Source organism: Podarcis gaigeae (genome assembly GCF_964106915.1).
Source record: "Podarcis gaigeae genome assembly, chromosome: 4".
In the NCBI taxonomy this organism is placed as follows: Eukaryota; Metazoa; Chordata; class Lepidosauria; order Squamata; family Lacertidae; genus Podarcis; species Podarcis gaigeae.
The window spans coordinates 43,071,253-43,095,505 of NC_139677.1; the positions used below are offsets into that span (position 1 = coordinate 43,071,253).

The 24,253-nt window shown below is 40.2% G+C and overlaps 1 protein-coding gene across 2 annotated transcripts in view; it reads right to left on the minus strand.

Annotated features, from left to right (window-relative positions):
* The window catches only part of MAP3K15 (mitogen-activated protein kinase kinase kinase 15), a 62,731-nt gene that overhangs the window by 18,690 nt on the left and 19,788 nt on the right, over window positions 1-24,253 (minus strand). Inside the window, exons 4-15 of one of the 2 annotated variants that reach the window (XM_083734175.1) lie at window positions 23,581-23,658; window positions 18,809-19,002; window positions 15,542-15,710; window positions 14,619-14,725; window positions 8,775-8,945; window positions 7,646-7,758; window positions 6,681-6,840; window positions 6,266-6,416; window positions 5,296-5,403; window positions 3,507-3,556; window positions 1,274-1,369; window positions 359-446 (exon numbers count right to left, since the gene is read on the minus strand). In XM_083734175.1, coding sequence (XP_083590301.1) covers window positions 359-446; window positions 1,274-1,369; window positions 3,507-3,556; window positions 5,296-5,403; window positions 6,266-6,416; window positions 6,681-6,840; window positions 7,646-7,758; window positions 8,775-8,945; window positions 14,619-14,725; window positions 15,542-15,710; window positions 18,809-19,002; window positions 23,581-23,658 — 1,485 coding nt within the window. The remainder of the gene's footprint in view (window positions 1-358; window positions 447-1,273; window positions 1,370-3,506; window positions 3,557-5,295; window positions 5,404-6,265; window positions 6,417-6,680; window positions 6,841-7,645; window positions 7,759-8,774; window positions 8,946-14,618; window positions 14,726-15,541; window positions 15,711-18,808; window positions 19,003-23,580; window positions 23,659-24,253) is intronic. The other variant, XM_083734176.1, reaches the window with a different exon arrangement.

The window sequence follows — 24,253 nt, forward strand, 5'->3', positions numbered from 1 at the left end:
CCCAAAAAAAAATATTCTGGGGTTTTTTTGCAGTAGAAGAAGAAGCAGCAGGTTTTTGAGTATATTACTCTGGAATACTAGCTGAATAATGACGACATTGTGTGGTGGCATGCCAAAAAATTCAAAAGAGCCAGCAACTATACCACTATGAATGGTAAATGTGGAAAGCTTCTTACTGCCCTATTGAACAATGTTTTAGCTGCAAAGTTTTAGTTGTGCTGTTCCTACTTTTTAAAAAGGTAGGTATTATTTCTTAAGGTATTAATAAATTAAATTAATTAGAATAGGAATATGGAAAGCAAGTTCCTCTCCCATTCAAACACAAGATTTCTGTTTCTCCCCGGTCAACATTACTTACTTCCAATGTGTCTCCATCACTCTCTCCTTCCAGTTCCAGAGTACTTCCTACAACATCTGTTAAGATCTCTTTAACCAGACTACAAAATCTGTAAGCAATGCACACCGCACAATTAAAGGCATAACAGAATCTTGCTTTTCTGTTCAAATGTATGATACTTATGATTCATGTGCAATGCAAAACAATGCATCTGCCAACATTCCTTTTCCTTTTCCTCTTCAAAATCACTATTGCCTCATGCTGTTGTGCTACAGCTTTTTTTAATGGATACTGAAACCCCTTATAAATTTATCCCTTGTAAATCTGTAATTCAAATGTAACTTTTGGACTGTTTAAATTACTTTAAATCAGCATTAGCCCAAGACATTTTGCTGCTGGAGATGGATTCCAAATGATGTCCTCCATCCCAGTTCAAAGACCAACACTTTCCCCATGCTGTTAATTCTTAGCTTCACATATCCTGATCATACTAAACAAATTACGGTAAAATCAATTTAACCTGTGATATGGTAGGGCCCTTATAAATGAACCTTTCCAAAGCACAGGAAAGAAAGGAATGAAGAAAACAAATATGAGGAGCGATATCCGATTGCATAAGCAAACGCAAAGGCACTTCCCACTTCCACATTATTGCAGAGCAAAGTGTCTTTTATGTACAGTATTTGCACTGAATATCATGCAGTAGTTTGTGTGGCCACAAACAGGTGGCGCTGCAAACTACAACCTGACAACAGACTTCTGAGAACTGTTCCCTTGCTGCTGGGCTATCCCAGCAGCACTGGAGGGTGAAGAGGAGGGAGTTGGGTGGCCCAGCAAATGAAATGTTTGTGAAAATACTTCTGGGTTTACAAGGTATCCCCCAACTATTCTATGTCTCATTTCGATAGTTCGGAAAAGCAATGCAAAACTTCTCACCTACTACACTGGTTCTCTGTAGAAAAGTAGATCTGAAAGTCATCAGAGTTGTCGTGGACATACAGAAAACAACACCGTTCATCAAATTTAGATATGCTGTAGAAAAAGAATTACAATAAAGTTATGCTAAGCACAAGTGGCGTGAATGTGGGGCAGAGGTATGAAGATGAAGGAACAAATGGAGGAGCTCAGTTAGTCCTGTTTTGCTCACACAGCAGTTCAGTTTTCCTTCTACCACTACAGAGTTTACAGAATCAGAGAGAGACAACAGCACAGCCATGATTTTTTTAAAGCCTGCTTCCAACTGGAGATGACAAGCAATGCAATTTGGGTGCCACTTATGAATAAAACAAGGAAATGATGATAAAAATGTGCAGAACAGATCACTAGGACAATGGAAACAACAGTTAGTCTGCATAGCAGGAAAAGTTAAGATCTGTGACCTTCAAAAAACCAAATATATGTATTGCCAGGGTGTTAATCATTCATTCATTCACTGATTTAGTTAGTGCCATTCCATTTATGAGTCGCTTCCAATGAAGCATCTCAAAATAAATTATCACCAGTATAAACAGATTTCTTTTATAATAAAAATTTAAACAATATCATATATAAAAACCATTTCAAATCCAATATAAATATAGGGCGAGATTAAAATCTCCCCCTTAAAAAGCCTGTTGAAAAAGGAAAGTCTTCAATAAGTGCCAAAAAGATAATGAAGACTGCCCCATTAGGATTTACAACACTGTAAAACATAAATTACTAGCTCAGAACAAATAATTCATTGTTCTGCTTACTTTACTCTCTCAGGTTGTTTACCAACACTCTTTTAAAGTCAGTTTTGAACAAAAAGTAAAGATATTTTCAGATTCTGTATAATAAAAGTGCATTTAGCAGTTCTTGTAAGGGGAGTCATAACAGGAGAATAATAGCATTACTTTCTCCCATGTCTGTTGTTGTTTTTCAAATGACCTAAAATCCCTGCAATTCAAACTGCTGAAGTTTGCAGACAATGTTTGTCTAGTACTATATTCATGAGGCAGAAAAAATCCATACCAGCCTAGATGAGAGAAAGGAGAAAGCAATGACAATTTTCAAAAGCCATGGAAGAAACACTAATCAATATCCACCCAGTTTCCAATTTGCCAATCTAAATATAATATTCTGTAGAGAAATGTACGTGGAGAGAAAGATTAAACTCACTTTCTCACTCTACATCTTTCAATGGTGTAACTTCAGCAATATAAGGAACATGTTATTTGAAAGTGGTGCCATTAAAAGACCATGAAAATATCAATTCAACAGAGGAGGGGGGAGGGAGACAAGAAGCAAAATATCCAGGCTACTATGCTGAGCAATGACTAAACTATATTACAGAGCCTGCACATTATGAAGAAATATTTAAGCTGCTTCCTGCTTAGTTCTACAAAAGAGGGGTAAAGTCCTTCATGTAAATTGAAAGCATTGGAAAATCACAAGAAAAAAAAGCTATCTTCTTTACTCTCCCCAAGAATTAGCATTAGAATATACATATGACTTAAGGAAGACAACCTATTTTATTTTCTATAAAAATGTATTAACCTAATTTTCAGTCGCAAAACAGGGCCCTAATGGAATTAATCAAATAAAACAACCAACAATAAAATAATGAAGCTCATTTAAAGAAACAGGGTTCATTGATCATTGAACTTTAGAGTTAGAAGGGGTCCTGGAGGGTCATTTAGTTCAACCCCTATCAATGCAGGAATCTCAACTAAAGTACCCCAGACAGGTGTGCCAACTTGAATAAAATAGAGGTAAGCCCCACCCCACATAATGGATCACATGACACGGCACACAAAAGTGTCCTCTTTTTTGCTCTTCAAAATATGGCAACCTTAGGGGAAAGTCTACCTGTGGCATCACACCTTACACTATAGGGACAACCCTGCCAAAAAATGGGCATTCTATACTATTGTTCTTTTATTGTGGAGTGCTTTCCCTTTGCCAGACATGAAGCAGCAACCATTTGTCTTGTAAAGGATTCTTTAGGGATAAAGAACTAAGGAATATTTAAACTATACTTCAAGGAAATAGCTTTCACATCTGGGGAGTTGGGTGGGATATAAAGGATACCCAAACTACATTGTTTGCTAGCATTGCTGGGAAAACACATATACATTCTTCACATATCCCTAGGGCAAAATGAGGCATGTAAGTAAAACAAAAATAAAACCATTTCAAGGACACCAACCTTATTCCTCTAATAGAAGAAGCTGTAAAATTCCACTCATGAATCTGTTTCTGCAAATGGGTAAGAACACAGATTGTTTCAAAGCAAGATTACAAACCATTATCATCACATCACAAGGATGATCTCAGTCTTTGGGCACCAATATTTTGCTTTGAGGCAGCATACAGCAATATTAGCAAGGTTGCTACTACCCCCCCCAAAAAGTAGCAAGATAAAGAAGGGACACAACACTAGGCCCCAACAGCAACATGTTACTCCTTGCCATTGCAGAATGAAAATGGTCTTCCTAAATTTCAAGACACTATGAATTTCCTTTCAATTGAAAGTCTGATGTCCATCCTAATGGCATTATGCCTTAATTTGTGGAAATGGCTAGGCTCAGTGAATCCAAACATTCCCCCTGAAAGGGGTGGGGTGTGTGTGTGTGTGTGTGTGTGTGTGTGTGTGTGTGTGTAGCTCCTTCAATCCATGTCAGAAAGAATAATCACAAAGTCATGAAGTATGCTGTGGCAAGCTTGCAGAAATGCTTACCCTAAACTGTCTACAGGGCTACCTATTGGCTTCTCATGTATGGCCATATATCTGAGAAGGATGCTCAGATGATCTGATCCACAGTCCTTGGTTCACTGATAAGCAAATATGTACATTAGCTAGAGCAAAAATAAGGACGATTTGATTGCTGGATTTTGTGTCTTAGCAGCTGTGACTCCTGGACAGAGTGGGTTGAGAAGCAGTGTTACATTAGCACTGAAGAATATTCATGTCATGTACTGCGTCATACTGAGTGTATCATTTGTACAAAACCTAGCATTTTCCTAACTTGAAAGCGAAGGGCTAAATCACTGAAACCAATTCACAGTCCTCCTATTTTCCTGCTGTAGATCTAAGAATGAAACACATTCTCGCCCCACCCCCCACAAAGCTGGTTTATCCTAATGAGAATTTTGGTATCAGACTTTTTATGAGCACCCCAGATTTCATAAGTTCTCAATGGGATGTGTGATACTGTAATAAAATAAATCAAAGAGCAGAAGTTTAAAACATCATATACAGTGGTACCTCGGGTTAAGTACTTAATTTGTTCCGGAGGTCCGTACTTAACCTGAAACTGTTCTTAACTTGAAGCACTACTTTAGCTAATGTGGCCTCCTGATGCCGCCACGCCGCCAGAGCACGATCTCTGTTCTAATCTTGAAGCAAAGTTCTTAACCTGAAGCAGTATTTCTGGGTTAGCGGAGTCTGTAACCTGAAGTGTATGTAACCTAAAGAGTATGTAACCCGAGGTACCACTATATCTAATTCTGTATAGCTGTTCAGGCTTTCAACCCAAAAGCATGGTAGTGTGAAGTGTACGGAAACCAGGTGTGCAAATACCCCACACTCTCACTAATACCCCTAACCTGCCCAATCACAGGGAGGCTTCCAAGCACATTCAGCTGAATTGGCTTACAAGCCTCCTTCAGATCTTCCCATTTGACACAGGAAGGTTAGAGGTGGAGTGTTCGTGCCTGCATGTGCTCACACGTGATCTCTGTCATGCTTTGTGCCCTCGTGCTTTCATGTTGAACAGACGAAAAAGTTTGTATGATAATTCATTTCCCTGGGGCTTAAGGCTGGCTCCCTGTTATTAGTACCTCAGTTTTTCCATCTACGGGACAAAGAAGATACTTATGTGCATTGTGTGACATTTTTGTGAAGCCTCTTTTAAAAAAAGAGTTGTATACAAAGAAGCCAAGAAGTGGTGATCAGAATTTCTAGAGAGAAAGAAGAAATTCACCATTGGTCTTACCACTTCTGTCGGAGACACGTGCCAAAGGGAAACAGTTCTTTCTTCCGCTTCATTGTTGATTGAAACATACGCAGGCTGGTATACCTTAGTTGGCTCTATCACCAGTACCTAAACGAAGCACACACATGTCCAGTGAAACCTAACTAGATCAGTGACACACCCTTACAGCATTGGAATGCTAAGTATAAGGCTGTTATCCTAAAAGGCAGGAGTAGCCAACATGGCAGCCTTCAGACATTGTGCAATACAAGTCGCATCCATCCCAGCCAGCATGGCCAATAGCCAGAGATGGTAGAAGTTGTAGTCCAACAACTCCTGGAGGACACAATGTTAGTTACACCTAAACTAGGGAGTAAATCCCATTGAAAGCATGCTGAAAATTTGTTCACAATTAACACTGCGTTTTCTTCTTGGCTGTGGATCAAACTATTTATTTAATCAGGTCTCATACAATTTCTTGCACTCTTTCCTTCTTGTATATTATTTTATTTTATTCATTTGCATTAGACTTGTATCAAACATCCATTTATGCTCAAGCCACTTGTGTATTGCTGTTGTTTTATTTTTTCAAATGACAATGAATTACATAGTGATACAATTACAGAACACATTTTTACCTTAGAAAGTTTCCCACTTCTACCTGGCCACCCCTACAGATTAGCAGCAAAAACAGCAAGCAATAACTGCCACCGAGGTCCACTCCCTACCAAACAGGACATGCCAGCTCTGACCTGCTTGGCAGAAAACACTACATACAGCTTGGGCAGATTTACTTGTCACTTGATTCTAGTTCACATGGTAGCTCCTAACATCAGGCCACAGTTTTCTGTTACTAATAGTGAAATTCTAAGCCTGTCTACTCAAACGTAAACCCTGATTAGTTTAACTGGGCTTGCTCCTAGGCAAGTGTATACAGGATTTTAGTCCAAATCAACCAGATATATAAGCTCTGCACATTACAGAGACTTACTGGGAATCTCAAGCCATTAGTTGTTTCTTTAGTTGCCTCAAAAATGATATCTAACCAGAAGTTCAGTCTCTCTTGTCTAGGAGAATGTTCTATGGTGAGTTTCTTGAACCGCTGTATTAACATCAGGTTCTGAACCAATGACTTCAAATACCTGAAACACATGCATACAATAAATAATTAAACAGCCAAGAACAACATTATTTACTCTAAGTTAATGACACAACAAGTCTTTGCTAGAATAGTAGAAGTCTACTTGAAAATAAGAAGTCCTGAAAATGAAAACATAGTTATTTAATCATCATGCAAATAATAGTGACGATGCATGGAGCATTGGAGAACTTAATGAAGTCCAATGGGGTGTGGGGGTGAGGGCAGAGAGCAAACTACGCAAATTGTAATATGTGATGATACATACCAAATGGGTGGTTTCAGTTTAAACAGCCTCTCTGCTGCTTGCACTGCTTTACCAATGTCATTGGCCAACATGCTTACACTGAAGAACTGCCCGACATCCCAGTAATTGTTCATTTTTTCCAAACTCCCTTTTCTTCCCAACAAACTGTTCAATCGCACACCTTGACAAATTCACATAAAAACAGTATGTTACAAGGGAACACAATGAACCTCAAAGACTGTAAAGATGATAATGTGTGTTGGTAATCATGGGAAGTATAACCTCTAAGAGTATTAGGTAGACAAAAACAACACAAAGGGACACATTAAAGGACACATTCATGCCGTACATTTAAAACACTATGATATACTTTAAACAGTCATGGCTTCCTCCAAAGAATTCTGGAAATGGTGGTTTGTTAAGGGTGCTGAGAGTTGATAGGAGACCCTCTATTTCCCTCTCATAGCTACAGTTTTCAGAGTTCCCTCTGAAGAGGGACTGTTAAACCATTCTGGGAATTGTAACTCTGGAAAGGGAATGAGCATCTCCTAACAATTCTCATCATGCTTAACAGACTACAGCTCCCAGAATTCTTTGGGAGAAGCAATGGCTGTTTAAAGGTGGTGTGATAATGCTTTAAATGTATGGAGTGAATATGGCCTAAATGTCATTGGTGGGAAATAAACTGCATTCTTCATATGGTCAAAGATACTAGTCATGGACCACTGCCCTTGCAGAAGTTCATTCTAGGAACAGGTGCTTACAACTGATGGCAAAACACTTGTGACATGCTTCACAGTGGGCTAAAACTACTATTCTTAAATACAGAATTCACTGCAACTTCAATTCAGAACAATGGATCCAAAGGTCCAGCTCCACAACTGGAAATTTCCTTCATTCAATTGGACCTTTGGATCCAAACCTTTATGTATCTGACAATAATTAATAACCCTACTACTGCTGCAACAAGTTTTTGTGTTGTTCACCTATTTTCCTTAGTTCCATGGAGGTTTCAAACTGCTGCCCTGCAACAATCAGCAAGACTGCAAGGTTAATCCCAGAATACAGAGTTGACTGGAGCTCAAACCCTTTACGATACCTGCAGAGACAAGATTTAACAAACTGGAGAAGATACTTCCAAAGAAAAACATGTGAAGTTTCTCAGATCACAATAAAGAAGGCATGCCAGCCATTGTTGCAAACTATGGAAATGTGAATGGATTTCTTCTTGTTGTTGTTGTTCCAATTAATCTTAACTAGAAAGATAGGAGCTCATGATTTAATTTTCTTCCCTCTCCCACAACATGAGAACTCGGGGTTAGCTGGTGAACCTGATTAGCAGCAGATTCAGGGTGACAGATAAAAGGGTGTTCTTTTTTCATGTAACAGATGGTTAATTTATGGAATTCACTGCCATCAAAAGTCGTGATGACCAGTAGTCTAAACAGCTTTAAAGTCAGACAGGTCAGTTAAATTTATTTGCTAAAACTTAGTCATCACAAAAACAAAGAAAATCAAATTGAAAAATACATTCAGCACACTGGATCTCATTTTGTGTGATAAATCCATTGGGCAGCCAGAGCAAACACAGAAACGTTATATGTCATGGGCAACATCTAAAAATATCCACCTGCTTGCACAACAGAATCCACTTATGCAATGGGACTTCCTGTTTCTCTTCTTCCCCACTCCAGATCAGACTTTGAGAACACATGGTAGAGGAGAGGAAGATGAAGCCCTGTTGCACGAGTGAATACCCACAAGTGCTCCATTGGATCTCACCCAGTATCTTGATTCCTATCGTCCAATAAATAATAGATTTTCTCTTTCCTGTTCAAAAAAGAATCTCTTTCAAAAAACTTTCTTCATGAGAATTATGTTTATGATCTTCTCTCCAACCACAAATGCATCAACAAGAATTTATAAATAGTCTTATGTCCCCTCTAAATATGCTCTGACCATAGTCTGAAATTTCAAAACAGTAGCTTCCTCCTCATTGCAACTCTACTTCTGGAAGACAGGAGGCTGGTAAGGAACTTGGTACTCCATGTGAAGTACTTTGCTTTCCATTTCATAATTACACAGATACGGTAAACACATTGCCACTCCTCTTACCATTCAATGGCTGTGTCCCGGCTGCTGGTGTCTTTACAGTCTGAATCAAGGAAAATGTCCTTGTAGATTCTCCCACACAAGCAGAACATGTCAGGTGCTGGGCGATCACATGTCTGCAAGACCTGCAGCATCACTTGCAGTGCCTTCCCCCGGTCACCTGTGTTGTTTCTTCTGAAATTCAGACAGAAAATCACATGAATAAGCTTGTACAAAGAACCATATATTTGTATCTAACACAATTTATAACTCTGTCAATATGCACTAAATGTGGGATTTGCCAATGGTGTGCCCTCAATGAGCACAATGGTCTCTCTTGGTGCCCACAAAGCCTCTGAACTCTCAACACTCATGCACTGCCTCCTTTGTAATGACAGTAGTTATTTTTCTCTCTCATAAAGCATATAAAAGATGGAAAAGGAAGCTGGAAGAATGATGCTCTTTCCCACTTCCTCTTCCAGCTCTATGTGCATTTCAAGGCTCATATTAATTCTCCTGGATCTGACTTTTATCAAAATCCCTCATAAAGAAGAAGTGTGTACACATACTCTTTCTGTCCTTGGGGTTGAGGGAAAACAGATCAAGGAAGAGGGAAGAGAAGTGGCCAGAGTAGGTTGAAACAAAAATCCAAATGTCCCCTCAGGTAAAAAAGATTGGTGACTCCTACACTAAATACACACAATAATTTCACTAAGCAACCTTAGTATGAAACTGTGTATACAATTTCTGTTGGAGCTTTCCAGAGCTCTAGATGTGACATTCTGGATAGATTTTACACAAAAGATAGGCAACTACATACAGTGTACGTTCTGTCTCTGCTCTTTTCCTCTATACAGTGGTGCCTCGCAAGACGAAATTAATTCGTTCCGCAAGTTTTTTCGTCTTGCGAGTTTTTCGTCTTGCGAAGCACGGTTTCCCATAGGAATGCATTGAAAATCAATCAATGCGTTCCTATGGAAACCGCCTTCAAACCAGGTCCGGGGACAGTCTGTCCCCCGACCTCTTCTGAAGGCTGGGGGGGGACAAGGGCTTTTCTTCCCACCCCCAGCATTTTAAAAAACCCCGGGACAGCAGAGGACTTCTCCGCTGTCCCGGGGTTTTTTAAAATGCTGGCAGGCGGCAGCGCTTCCCGCTTCAAAAGCCGTCCGGGATAGCTTCTGAAGGCTGGCGGGGGGCAAAAGTCTTTGCTCCCCCCTGCCTGCCTTCCCAGGAGAGCGGAGAAACGCGCTGCGTCCTGGACCTCTTCTGAAGGCCGGCGGGGGGCGAAAGTCTTTGCTCCCCCCCCGCCTGCCTTCAAAAGCCGTCCAGGATAGCGGGAAGCGCTTCCCTGCTATCCCGGACCGCTTTTAAAATGCTGGCGGTGGGGAGCAAAGCCTTTCGGCCCCCGCCGGCCTTCCTGGACCTCTTCTGAAGGCCGGAGGGGGGGAAAGGCTTTGCTCCCCACCGCCAGCATTTAAAAGAGGTCCCCGGAGATTTCCCTATGGGCTTTCTTCTTGCGAAGCAAGCCCATAGGGAAATTCGTCTTGCGAAGCAACTCGCAAACGGAAAACCCTTTCGTCTTGCGGGTTTTCGTCTTGCGAGGCATTCGTCTTGCAGGGCACCACTGTATACTGATAAGTCTTCTAAAATCATGTCCTCTGCCATCCTGAATTGCCAGAAGTCAGATGAGTAGCAGCTATATTCAAACTAACAGAATGATTAGTTTGAGGTTAGTTTGTCAGGTTGTACACTTAGACGGGAAGAACCAGCTGCACAAATATAAGATTGAGGACACATGGCTTGCTAATAGTACATGTGAAAAGGATCTAGGAGTCTTGGTGGACCATGAGCTTAACGCAAGTCAACAGTGTGATGCAGCAGCAAAAAAGGCTGCATCAACGGAAGAATAGTGTTCCAATCAAGGGAAGTAATAATCTCTCTCTATTCTGCCTTGGTGAGACCACACCTGGAGTACTGTGTCTGGTTCTGGGCACCGCAATTTAAGAAGGATATTCACATGCTGGAACGTGGGAGGGAAATGAAGATGATCAAGGGTCTGGAAACTAAGACTCCCTGTTGAGGGAGCTAGGTATGTTTAGCCCGTAAAAGAGGAGACTGGGAGGGGATATGATATCCATCTTCAAATATCTGAAGGGTTGTCATATGGAAGATGGAGCAAGCTAGTTTTCTCCTGCTCTAGAGCAGTGTTTCCCAACCTTGTGCCTCCAGATGTTTTTGGCCTACAACTCCCATCATCCCTAGCTAGCAAGACCAGTGGTCAGGGATGATGGGAGTTGTAGGCCAAAAACATCTGGAGGCACAAGGTTGGGAAACACTGCTCTAGAGGATAAGACCAGGACCACTATGCATTGCATCAGCGATAGCAGGTGGCATTTTCAATTATCTACCCAAAATGAAACAAAATTCAGTTCTGGCTGGAAAACATTACCAGCTGTAAACATTTATCATACAGTATTAGTACATGAAATGCAACCACACTATTTACAAATTACCTATGCTATGTTTTATTTGAAAATATTCAGAAGCAAACATTGCAGCACAAAGCTTGCTATGCTTAAGTAAGCAGAATAATTCCTTTCAATGATAAATTCAGACATGATGCAATTTTCAACCCACAAGGCAATTCTTGTTATGATAGCTTTAATACTGGATACAGTATACTGCCCAACACACAAATACTTTTCCCTACAGTGATGTACTTTGTTGTCATACGCTGTCAGTATCAATGATTACACATTTAAAGCAGCTTGATTAACAGGAGAAACAAAATATTATCTTAAACATTAAAAAAAAATACCAGGGGGGGAGGGAATCAAATACCAAAAAATGAAGAGAACTATGCAAAACAACAGCATTGGCAGCAGAACAAAATAACTGAAATAGAGGCTGCACACATGCTCCATGCCAGAGTAACCTCACTAGTACACACCACCATATAAAGCAACACAGTGCCAAACACACAGCTACATAACCACGCCCTCCTTCTCTCCCACCCAGGTAGACCTTTACTCTCTGCCATTTCAATCTCTCATACTTATTGTTATTAAGCAAAATTATAAAACACAAAAAAGATAGAACATAGAATCCCACTCTCAGCAGCAAAAACACAATTCCAGTTACCACCCAATACTGTAATACATCACTCACTTTCTCCTACTGGACGATAAATTCAATAATACAACATTAAAGAGGGAAGTGGTTAGTCGGGTGACCCTGAAGAGAAGACACGAAAGGCAAAATTAAAAGACACTTATCCTGTGTCAGCCACTTATCCACTGCAGCAGCTGTCTTATCTAGCCTCTGGCTGGACACAAGTCAACTAGCTGCAGCTGTTAAGAGTTGCATATGAGAGACAACAAAAGGTGAAAGCTGTGAGACTGATTTTGCATGGGGAGCTACAACTCCCTCACTACTCTGTGATCCACTACTTGTGTGCTTCTCTCATACAAAATATTGGAACTCTTTAAAGAGGTTCCACCTTTTACGTGAACTAACTACCCATTTTTCGGAATGATGCCTCAATTTTATTTGGATGGCTATGAAACGGGTGCACAAAAGCAGTAACTTTACCTATTCCTTGCTTATTATGAATGATACAAAAATAAAACTCAAAGCCTGTGTTACCAGGCGAAGAAAGGTATGCACCAAGATTAGTTTTGGAACAGGTTGGAATACAGCTGAAATTTAAAAAGAAGATAGCTATTTATCTACTCTCAAAAGGTGACTGAGTTCTTCCTGAACTCATGTTGTCAGAAGAGTTAAAAATATTATACAAATTGCATACAAGTCACTGAGCATGCCCAAAGTAGGCTTTAGATCCCAGCCTATACCATACATTACGCATGTGCACATTGTTTAGAAGCTCTGAGAAGTATCTCCGAAACAACATGATCACAGGAACCTTGTTTGGCTTCCTTTATAGGAAGTTGTTTGGTTTCCCTTATGGGATTTTTAAAAAATCTTGATCTATTATGGTGCACCAAAAGTTGTTTCTTCTCTCTTACTACTCAACACCTTTTGTTATTGGAAAAGCTGTGAGGTGTTGGCTTAAAGGGCGCCTGTTGTTAGTCCTGGCATTGACTCTGGCCATCCTTCATCATGTTCATGTACTGACAATATTTAGGCTATGACTTCAGCCTTGAAGCACCTGTCACCAGCAGTTTACTATCCAAGTTATCATTTATAAACATGACCTCTGTGCTATATTGCACAGTAATGAAAATGCAGGACAGCTGAGCCTATAATAAGTATGATGAAACCATTCACAAAGTAATTGAAGTAATTGGCGTTTAAAATAAGCACACACTGTATTTTCATATTGTGGTGTAAACAATCTTAGGTAATTTACCTATTATAAATAACTTGGGTTGGGCTTAAAGTGAATGAATCCCAAAAGTAATTTAACAATAAAAAATATCAACAATAAAACATACATAAATACACTTTCTAAACTAATCCCGATTAAGACTGGAATGAGAATCTTGCTTAAAAGGCTTGTGGAAAGAATATCATATTCAGTAAGTACCTGAAAAGGCAGAAACAAGGGTACCTGTATGATATACTGTATACTGGGAGAAAATTGCAAGGGTAAAGGTAAAGGTAAAGGGGCCCCTGACCATTAGGTCCAATCGTGACCAACTCTGGGGCTGCGGCGCTCATCTCGCTTTATTGGCCGAGGGTGCCAGCGTACAGCTTCTGGGTCATGTGGCCAGCATGACTAAGCCGCTTCCGGCGAACCAGAGCAGCGCACAGAAATGCCATTTACCTTCCCGCCGGAGCGGTACCTATTTATCTACTTGCACTTTGTGCTTTCAATCGGCAAGTCCTAGGCTCTGTGGTTTAACCCTCAGCGCCACCCGCGTAGCATGCACTAAAAACCCAGTTCTTACACTGTATGGAACAAACTTCCTAATGAGCTGGTTATCAGCTGGAGCCCCTCTCCTGCAGAGCACAGTGATGACTTAGAATATATGAGGGACAAGACAATCTGATAGTAAGAGCTGTTCGGCAGTAGAACAGACTCCCACAAGAGGTGGTGGACTCTCCTTCCTTGGAGGTTTTAAAGCAGAGATTGGATGGCCATCTGTCATGGATGCTTTATCTGGGATTCCTGCATTGCAGGGGGCTGGACCAGATGACCCTTGTGTCCCTTCCAACTCTTAAGTTTGTATGATCTTTTAGGTGCCTGCTCCCGAGTTGTATAAGATTTTGTAGCCTAGCACTAGCCCAGCAGCTAACATGATGGCAATACTCTTCCAGTCTAGAAGCAGCCACAGTAGCCTTAGCAGCTAAAGCTTGTAAAGGGCACTCCTGGCCACTTAAGTCACTTGGGCCTCTAGGGGCAGAGATGGCTCCAAGAGCACTAAACTTACGCTTTTAAATAAGAAGCTACATATACTTCAGTTATCAGCCTACTAAGCAGAATCTAGTCCAACAGAGTCTGTAGGAGGATTTAAAACATTTTCTGGGGGGAAAGGGAAAGAGATACATAAGCATAGCAGTCAACTTTCAGATTTGAAAATAAGGGATCAGCAGCTTCACCTGTCCTGGGGATAATCTACGGGATATCTAACAATCTGGGATAGCAGCAGGAAACGGAGCTGGAATAAGGGAATTTCCCACAAAAAAGGGAAGGTTGACAGCTATGTACATAAGCAGTGGCTGGAAAGTCATCTGCTTAAGTAGAATAGATTGGGTGTGGAAATACACTGGGAATGTTTGGGTCACCTTCATGTAACAAATATCCGAGTCTGTGGTTGCAATTACAGTTTTAAATTGAAGATGCCTTTGCACTAATGGAATAGTTACCTCTCTCTGTAAATGTATTCACACAGGAGTTAATCTTACCGATTCAGTGCAAATGCATAATGAAATTTGATATTGTGCTGATCAGCCAGATCACAAGTAGGGAGCATTTCCAGTGTTTCCACCAGCTTCACCATGGCATCATAGTCCTAACAGCAGTTTAAAGAGGTAACAGAGGAAAGCATTACTAACCAAAATTCATCCATCAAACAGTTTTTACTTATTCTGACCATGAGCAACAACTACTTAAAAAGATGTATAGCCTATCTCCTTGATACTTCCTTCATCCTAGGACAAGATCTGCTAGAAATATATTCTCTGCCTACAAGGAACACACAACTCTACAGGAGCCAGAATTTATGAACTAACACAATCCTGAATGGAATGCATCCTTGCCTGTGTTAACAAGCCACTTACACCATTCCACTAGATGGCTGGCATTGCTCTTTATGCATTATTGCATTTCCAGCTGAAGACGAGCATGCACTGCAATAGAAAACATTTTTTAAAGCAGTCTTACTCATAATCTCCTAGTGGGGAATTATAACCTGAAGGGTACTAAGTAAAATGAACACATTAAACTCAGATTGCAGGGTCAGATAACAAGAAGTTATGTGGCTTATTTCCTCAATTTCCATATCTTGTTGACAAATATTATAGAAAAGGGCAGAAACATTTGCAGCAAATTAATGTAAATAAAACACTGATATCTAGGGTTGCAATATTTCAAACAATGAAAATCAGGACACGCATGTTGTTGGGGCCAAAGCTGTTGAGCGTTTTTGTACTATTTTTAAGGAAAATCGGCAAAAACAACACAGTTGTCATGAATCCAGATTCTGTAGAACCCAATGATTCTGAACTTAAGATCACCTTTATGAATATTAAAAAACCAAAAATGGATAAAACCTTGATAAAATAACATTGGGGACATGTTCTATGTATTTATGGTAAAAGTAACATACCTGGATATCTCGATACGACAGAAGTAAGTTGATTACAATGTCAGAAGTGAGGACTTCAGTATTATCCATACGAAGTTTAATCCTGGTCAGTTCCTTTGCCAGTTCTTCTCCTTGATACTTCTCTCTAGCTTTTCTAATGTCATTTAACAGAGTTTCCTTGTAATACGTACTAGAGGAATTAAGCATAGCAGGGAAAGCATTATGATTACATTAATTGTTATCTAGGGCTGATGAAATGTGACTACCAAAACATTAAACCTTGGTTTCTCTGAGAGATCCTTCTTGGGAGATATGGAGAGGGATGCCAAATCTCTTTATTGAAAACAATTAATAAACATTAGGAGCAGAAAGGTCTAATTACCTTAAAGGCCATGTGAACATGACATATCAGGAAGAATAGAATCATGGAGGTAATGTGCCTGATCCTACCCTGACAGTGAGCTCTGCATCGTTTTTGTAAACAAAATGGAGGATGATACAAGAAGTCTAAATTACTGCAAAGGCCCCAGCCACAAAGCTGTACCCATGTGACACAGATTGGTGTAAAATAAACCTGTTTTTAAAGTAAAAACATAGAGGTAGGAGTCCACAAAAGCAGGAGTGAGCCCATGTCCCTCTGCATATTCAGAAGCTAATTACACATTATGTTGATTGCTTGGCTTGTTGCCACATCAGAGAATTTTTAATTTGATACAAAGCATGTGGGAGGCAGGAGATTTTAATCCATGCGCTGCACTCAGCAACAGAACATCCCCAATTTGTTTTTTAGCATCACTAATAGCAGAACACAGAATCCATTTTCATCAGAAAAAAGGCTGGGGAGGGAAAGGTTAAACCTGCCATCCCCACACACAGCAGCACCAGTGTAAATCCCCCTCTGAAATGTGCCTAGGATTATTATAATTTAACCGCCATGCAGTTAACATCAACATGCATAGTTTCACCGTATGCATTATTTAGGAGGTGTGAAAAAGGACTTAAATCACACTGAATTTGTGGAGGGTAGGGATACAACCAGCCGGTATGATTTTTCTAACCAACTCTCCATTCCTGCTTCACACACACATTTTTTAAATCAAAATAGAATCAGAACTAAGGTTGCTGTCAATGCTGAACTTTAAGGGGAAAAATATGAACAAAGCTTAATGAATGTAAATAACAGTATGTAAGCTATCACACACTCAATGGCTAGAATCCTAAGATTCTTCATAGTATAACCAAGGGCTTGCATGAACTAAGTGGTATTGCTGACTTTTTTAAATGGCAGAAATTCAAATTGTGATGTATCAAAAACTGCTTTTTAAACTACTGGTACCTTCAGTTTCAAAAGTAGTTCACCCTATAGCAAGGTAGGAGGCTTATGTTATCTTCTGGATCCTGGCCATGATTAAATGTACCTTACAAACCAAAGTTGAATCTACACTCTTGTTTTCTGAAAAATCAGTTTGGCTCTAGAATGTGAAATTAGAAAAAAATTAGGTATGTCTAAACCACACGGAATAAAATGGGACTTAACCATTTAACTAGGATCCTAAAGATGTTTGTAAGGTCTTGCAGATTCTTGAATTTTGTTCTGACTGTTTTAAATAGTGAATTTTAAATTGTCGTAACCAGCCCTGGGACCTGATGGTGAACAGTCAGTAACAAACTTAATAAATAATAATAGATCATTTGGGGAGGAATTACATAACTAATATCATTTGCTACTTAAGGAGTGGATCCATTTCAAATGAAAAAGTAAACTTTTCAGAACCCCAGCACTGAACACTAAATATAGAATATGAAATTGATATAAAATCAAACACACCTTAATCATATGCGAAGTAGCCTAACAGAACAACAAATGAGATCTGATGCACGCACAGCGTTAAGTGAATTTAATTTGATTTAATGTCGTGACCTGCTGTAATATAGCAGCATAATTTAATATACTTGTGCCTACAAAGGAAGAATCAAGAGCACGCTTACAAGAGGGCTCTGATTCTTTATTTTGAAGTTGAAACACCTAATGTAATGCTGATGTGACTGACAAGTGGACAACTGTACCTACCTGTCAAAGTAGTCAGCATGGGTTCTGGATCTGGCCCCCTTAGCTGGGACCAGTTTCCCACCCTTGAACTCTACCACTATAGAAACGATCATAACTTAGTTCATCTACCAAGAAATGTAACTTGGAATTCGCATTCTCTTTCATCTGGTCTTCCGATATCACTCTAATTAGCAAGCTAGCTTTTACCCATCAGCACATTGTTACTGTTACTAGCAATGAGTTTTGTAAATAACATTTACTACTCAAAAGCAAAATGACTCCTGATGATGACTGTTAAGATAGGTTAAAGATTAGCTGCTATAGTAAGACTTTAGTTACAGTCCTGTGGGACTAACAAACATCAGACACTTTGAAGGATACTAGTCTAAAAGCATCTTATTTCAACCAGGGGCTTTGAACTCTATACTACATTTATTTTTACTCCATTCTTCTCCCAAGGGTTGGCCTGACAGCTCTGCTTCTATGTACAGTTAGTATATTGGAAAATAACCACAAGTTACTATGCCTAGCTGCATGAGAGACATACAGTTTAGCTGAAATTAATACTCCACCCTATGCTCCTCCCCTCAGGCAGGGGAAATATATATGTTGGTTATTTTGCAGATTAGTTGTGTTGCAGAAGGTGTGCTGGGGAGACCACACATTCAAGAAATGCAAAAGAACTTTTGCTAGGTTTTAATAACAAAAACAAAAACTCCTTTTACACTAAATTACATTATACCAAATAAAAGGGACGCCGGTGGCGCTGTGGGTTAAACCACAGAGCCTAGGACTTGCCGGTCAGAAGGTCGGCAGTTTGAATCCCTGTGACGGGGTGAGCTCCCGTTGCTCGGTCCCTGCTCCTGCCAACCTAGCAGTTCGAAAGCACGTCAAAGTGCAAGCAGATAAATAGGTACCGCTCTGGTGGGAAGGTAAACGGCATTTCCGTGCGCTGCTCTGGTTTGCCAGAAGCAACTTAGTCATGCTGGCCACATGACCCGGAAGCTGTATGCCGGCTCCCTCGGCCAATAAAACAAGATGAGCGCCGCAACCCGAGTTGGTCATGACTGGACCCAATGGTCATGGGTCCCCTTTACCTTTACATTATACCAATAAGTATCAATAAGTATGACCCACCCACCAACCCATTCACCAGGGTACTGAGAGAGCTACTTGCTGCTATACCCAACAAGCCTGGAAGCTACTCTAGCTAAAAGAGGAAAGTGTGTAAAAATTACCATGATGTGACATGAATGTCCTTGAGAAGGCTGATAAACCTGTCCATCAATGGAGCGCACAGAGGCCCCAGGATGGTGTCCCAGTTGGGCTGCATGTACTCAGAGGCTCTCCGCTGGGCATCACTTTCACAGCAAAAATAATCCGCACATGGCGTTACAATGTACGGAATGAAGTAGTAATTGCCACTCGAAGCCTAAAAGACGACAAAGTGTCAAACTATTAGGACAAAGTAAGAACGATACTCAAGTGTTCTTTATGTTCATCCCTTTAGGAAATAAGGAGCATTCAACAGGCAAGAACATAAGCAGAAACGCCTGCACCTCTTTCAAAGTTCAAATGCACAGTTTGAAATTAAATCACAATATTCACAGCCATCCATAGCAGGTATCATATACGTTAGGAATCGGGAAGCTATGACCCTTCAAATGCTGCTGGAACACAGTTCCCATCTTCCTTGACCATCAATCACGCTGGCTGCAACCGAGAAGAGTCTGGAAAACCAATGGTTTTCTCCCACACCAGACATGAATAAAAAGTTTAGCATTTATCGTGAAATAAAAACACAAGACTTTTTATGTAAAGCTAAACAATTTCAAATAGTTTTTTAAAATGAGGTAAGGAAATGTCTTTTGAAGACATACCTACTTAGACAACCATTTCCCCAGTCTCCTGACCTGTTTGAATTGTTTTCTGCTATTTTAATGGCCTTATCACACATTCTAATTGCATACATTTATTTTAATGTACTGATGGAATTGTTTTACTGTGTAGTTTAATTATTAGTGTTTTGCAGTTGGTTTTATTCTTACAAATGATTTAGAAGCCACTTTGGCAATTTAGCGATACACAAATAAATAATTAGTAATAAAGTTTCTGGATAATTAATACTATGGGTTTTATTCAACTAACTTTCACTCATAGTGGATCCTCTGAAATTAATGAATGTGACAAAGTTAGGTCCATTAATTGTAATGGGTGTACTCTGAGTAAAAGTTAACTGGCTACTACCTTATAACTAGAAACAGGTAGCTTATGGTAGTTGAGCAGAAGAGTAGAATGTCTGTGGGTTGGTTTTTTGTTTTTGTGCTACTATGGCAACCAAATGGAAGAGGGTTCCCATGTCTTTAATTGCAGGTACCATGGAGGGAAGGTGCTTTGGGATCCATTCAGTGTGCTCAGCTGTGGCCAAGTACTAAATCTGCTGGATAGCTCAGTTGGTTAGAACATGGTGCTGATAACACCAAGGTTGCAGGTTCAATCCCCGTAAGGAACAGCTGCATATTCCTGCATTGCTGGGGGTTGGATTAGATGATCCTCAGGGTCCCTTCCAAATGGAAACATGATCTGAGAAAGAAGAAACCAAATGCTAACCTAACCAAGAACCACAGAATATTTAGAATAACAGACACCTCTGTTTCTGAGGGTCAATAGCCATGTTCTGATTCCACGTGCATTTCATGATGGAATGTTATAACTGTTAGATGGGATGTTACATTATATATGTGTGGGAGCATTCAAACGTAAGCTAGCAGGGCACAGTGAGAAGGGTCCCCCCCCTCCTTGATGAGCAGGGAGATGTGTCTGTGTTCAACACAGGGATCCTTTGAAACACTGACATTTAAGCACTAAATCCCCAACCTGCTGGCCAATGCATTACAGTCCCATTAGAGCCATGCCTTACAATGCACAAAATGGTTATCAAGATAATGTCTGTTCAGTTCTAACACAGCTACCAACTACAACTTGCACAGTTATTTTATTCTGCAACTTCAGGGAGCATTAGGATGCCATCAAAACCGTGAGAGAGAGAGAGAGAGAGAGAGAGAGAGAGAGAGAGAGAGAGAGAACAGATTGAGGGGAGATTGTGGGTAAGCTATTTTTCATTCTTATACAATATCTGAATGAAGAAACTGGAAATGAATGACAGTTATAATGATGAGTATGCTAAAAACCTGTGAATAGAGCCCAAAGAGTGAAAAGTAGGACACATCTGTGCATAAGCATTCCGTATTACCATCACAATTCAGTGCTAAATGTGAAGTACATGAAGGGGTGCTTTTATAAAAAAAGAATTCCTATGTGGAAAAGTTTTTGCCAGCTCGTTGCTTCCAACAATTTTCAGGACACAAGCCATTGTGATTTACATGGACTGAATAAGGGCATCATGTGGGCTTTGGGGGGAACAGGTGTGCTCAATAAACACAACCATTATTCCAATGCTCAGATTCTTCTTTGGCGATTACTTGTAGCCAAGTAAGATTGTCTTCCATAAACACGGTTTTAACAATGAGTCCGTAAGTGACTGTGGAGGCCAATTCTGGATCCACACATCCTTCCACAGTGGGGATATTGGTTTCCGGGCGGGAGTGGATCACGGTGTGGATTTGCCAAGCATGCCTTCCTCTTGGCACGTTTCTCCCTTGCGTCCTGAGTTCGAGTGTCTTAGTGGGTTCAGCAGGCAGAAGAGCGCTGAGTCCCTGTTTTCCCAAAGGCTTTTAAAACGAGGGCCTGATCATGGTAACACTAGAGTGAGTCATGGATTTTATTAAGGGTTCCCTTACCTCTATAATTCAAGCACTGTACCCCCTTTCTCTCTACCTCTTAAACCCCTTATAGCAATAAACTTAAGTGTTTTAGATATCTGTATCTAAGGAGACTGGATAAATAATACACACACATCAATCACAGGGAGCAAACACTACACATTAGGTAATTTGGTAGTTTTGCTCAGAGGAAAATGGGTCATAGTGCTTTTTGCAAAAGAATTGGAAAACTCATTAACTCTTCATGCTTCAATGTCCCTAGTTCATTGATTTTTTGCTCAGTTTCTCTTGCTTCTGTTACAGTATAAAGAACTAAAACTGGCACAAGGCTATCTCAAACAATTACAGTTGATCTACTTAGTTGTATACCCCTATTGATAAGTATATTAATACTGGCTATAGCTTTTTCCTGTTGAATAAACTCTTTTTTCACACTCACTTGTATCCTCTTCTGCCCCTGAGCTCTCTCTTGCCCCCTCAACTCCCTTCTCTGGATTGCCAGCTAACTTTGAGGCTGATTCTTCTTAGTTGGTGAACATGTGGCTACAAGCTGGGCAGGAATGTCCCTGCCCATGTCCCTCCACTAACCCAAGCTTCCTGGTAAGAGAAGAAGCATCTCACAGTAATCACAACAAAAAGGCAGCACTATAACCAAAAGTCCATCAGAGCTTAAAAACAGCACTAAGAGGTAATATTGAAAAGCACGGAGAAATGAAATTTTACCCAAGGCCGAAAAGAAAATAGATGGCACCAGGTGAGCCTCGCTGAGAAGAGAACTCCATCAAGAGGGTGCTACAACTGAGAAGGTCCAATCTCTGGTCACCATGAATCTTACTGAAATTGGTGGGACAACAGGGAAGAGGGCCTTTGAGGTCCATCTTAATTGCTGGACAGGTTCATGCAAGAGAATGCAGTCATAGAAATACCCCAGTCTTAAGCCTAACTTGTGCTAAGTAAAGGAAACAGAATGTAAAGCTTTCATGTATTTTTTCCATTGCAGTAAATATACAATAATTTTCTTCAAGCACAAATGGTCACTTTTCCATTGAAAAAAGTAGAATGTGGATGCAAGAAAATATGTTCTTCCCAAGAAGGAAAACTAAAAGGTAGCTCGTTCAGCTACAATGCGGTACACTGTAATTCAAATGTTCTACCCACCGTATTAACATAAAGTGTAATAAAGGAAAAACATAACTGCACAGCAAAGACAAGGCAGGAACCATTCATTAGAAATAACTTCAAAGCAAGGGCAAACACCATTTGTTAAAATAACTTTAAAGTTATTAAATGCATTGCCTGTGGGAGCATGCTCAGGATTTCAATTTAAATCAGTAACATTAAGGAGTAAGACATGTTTGATACTAGGTAAAAAAAAAATCACCTAAATAGCCAATCTGCAACGAAGTTATATTTTAGAATTGTACATGTTATTAGTATTTTCCATTTAAACAAGAACACACTGATAGCGTGAGAGGCACTGCAGTTACCACTGGGTAACCTGGGTGGTAGCTCTCCCCCATGTCATGTGGGGAAGATGGAACAATATCAAAATGGGGAGGAAGTTTGGCTCTAGCTTGGCCCTTGGCTTCTCACGCTGTGTGGGAAGGAGTCATGTAGCAGAAGCTTTCATGCTAGGAGCTTAATGTAAGAAAGCAGAGAGGAGCCGAGATGTAAACTAAATAATACTGACTAAACAACAAACTATTTTGAAATCAAAGAGATAACCAAGGGGCCCTCCAGATGGGTGTTTGATTGCGGATATATTCTGCAACATGTCCTTGACATAATAACACTGCATTAGTGGAGGACTTATTCTGCTTTAGTTTGTTTTGTGATGGTTTCCCAATGCAACTACATTATTGCTATCCAGAGGAACTAAAGTGCAACCAAAGTGGGACAAAAATAAACCACAACATTGTGGTATAAAATGTTATGGGATTTCACCCATAAAACTACCGGATACACACTGACTGGAAGTGAAGCTGTTTGACCACCCAAAACCTTTTGCAGGCACAAACAATATTGAAAGCAGGATTGTACGTGACCATACTGACAGATTCACAAGCATAGGAAGTCATGCATGTGCAATAGAAAGTGCACCTGGAAGGGCCCTCAACGTCGTTTTGAAATATCAGGGCAATAATGCTTTCAAAAGCATAACAGAAAAAGCAGTATAGAGCACAGCCACACTTACAGAACATTCAGGGAAATAATAGAATGATACATACTTTGCCCATCATACCACCACTGTGGTATTCAGGAGGTAGTTGTACTTGAAGAAAAGCTTTGCGGTTGGCAACTGCAGCCTACTCCAAATTGTAATGGGACATTATGCAAAAATGGAGATCATAGGAGTATGCATATTTTAAAGAAAAGACACACAGAATAGAAAAAAAATGTATTAAAAAGAGGGGAACAGCAAAATATGACACACATGCATCAAGTACAGCATTTTTCTTTTAAGAGTTTATGCAACTTATAGTGGAACTGCAGAGATGTAGATCAACTTGCTACAAACCCACAGATGAAACCATACCGATGTTGTATCAGCCACTTTCAAAACAAGCCACTTTCAAACCATGGGTTTTGAAGCTTCTTTCATTAATTAACCAGAGATCATTTTAAATGACCATTCTTCCCTCCCCCCCCCTTTTTTTCTTTTTTGGTATGATGTGACAACCCAAGATTCTGTGGGAATATAGCTAACTGCTGGAGAAGTCCTTCTTCTGCATGGCAGGAGGAAAACAGAGGGTACATATGAGAGCGAAAGGCTTCGCTCAGGCTCATTCAAGCATGTTCACATCACACTTAAAGCATGGTGCAAACAAGGCATCTGTTTAAACATGTGAGTTGCAGTACAGTAATCTGCACACGTCACAAACAATAGTCAGCAGACGCCAT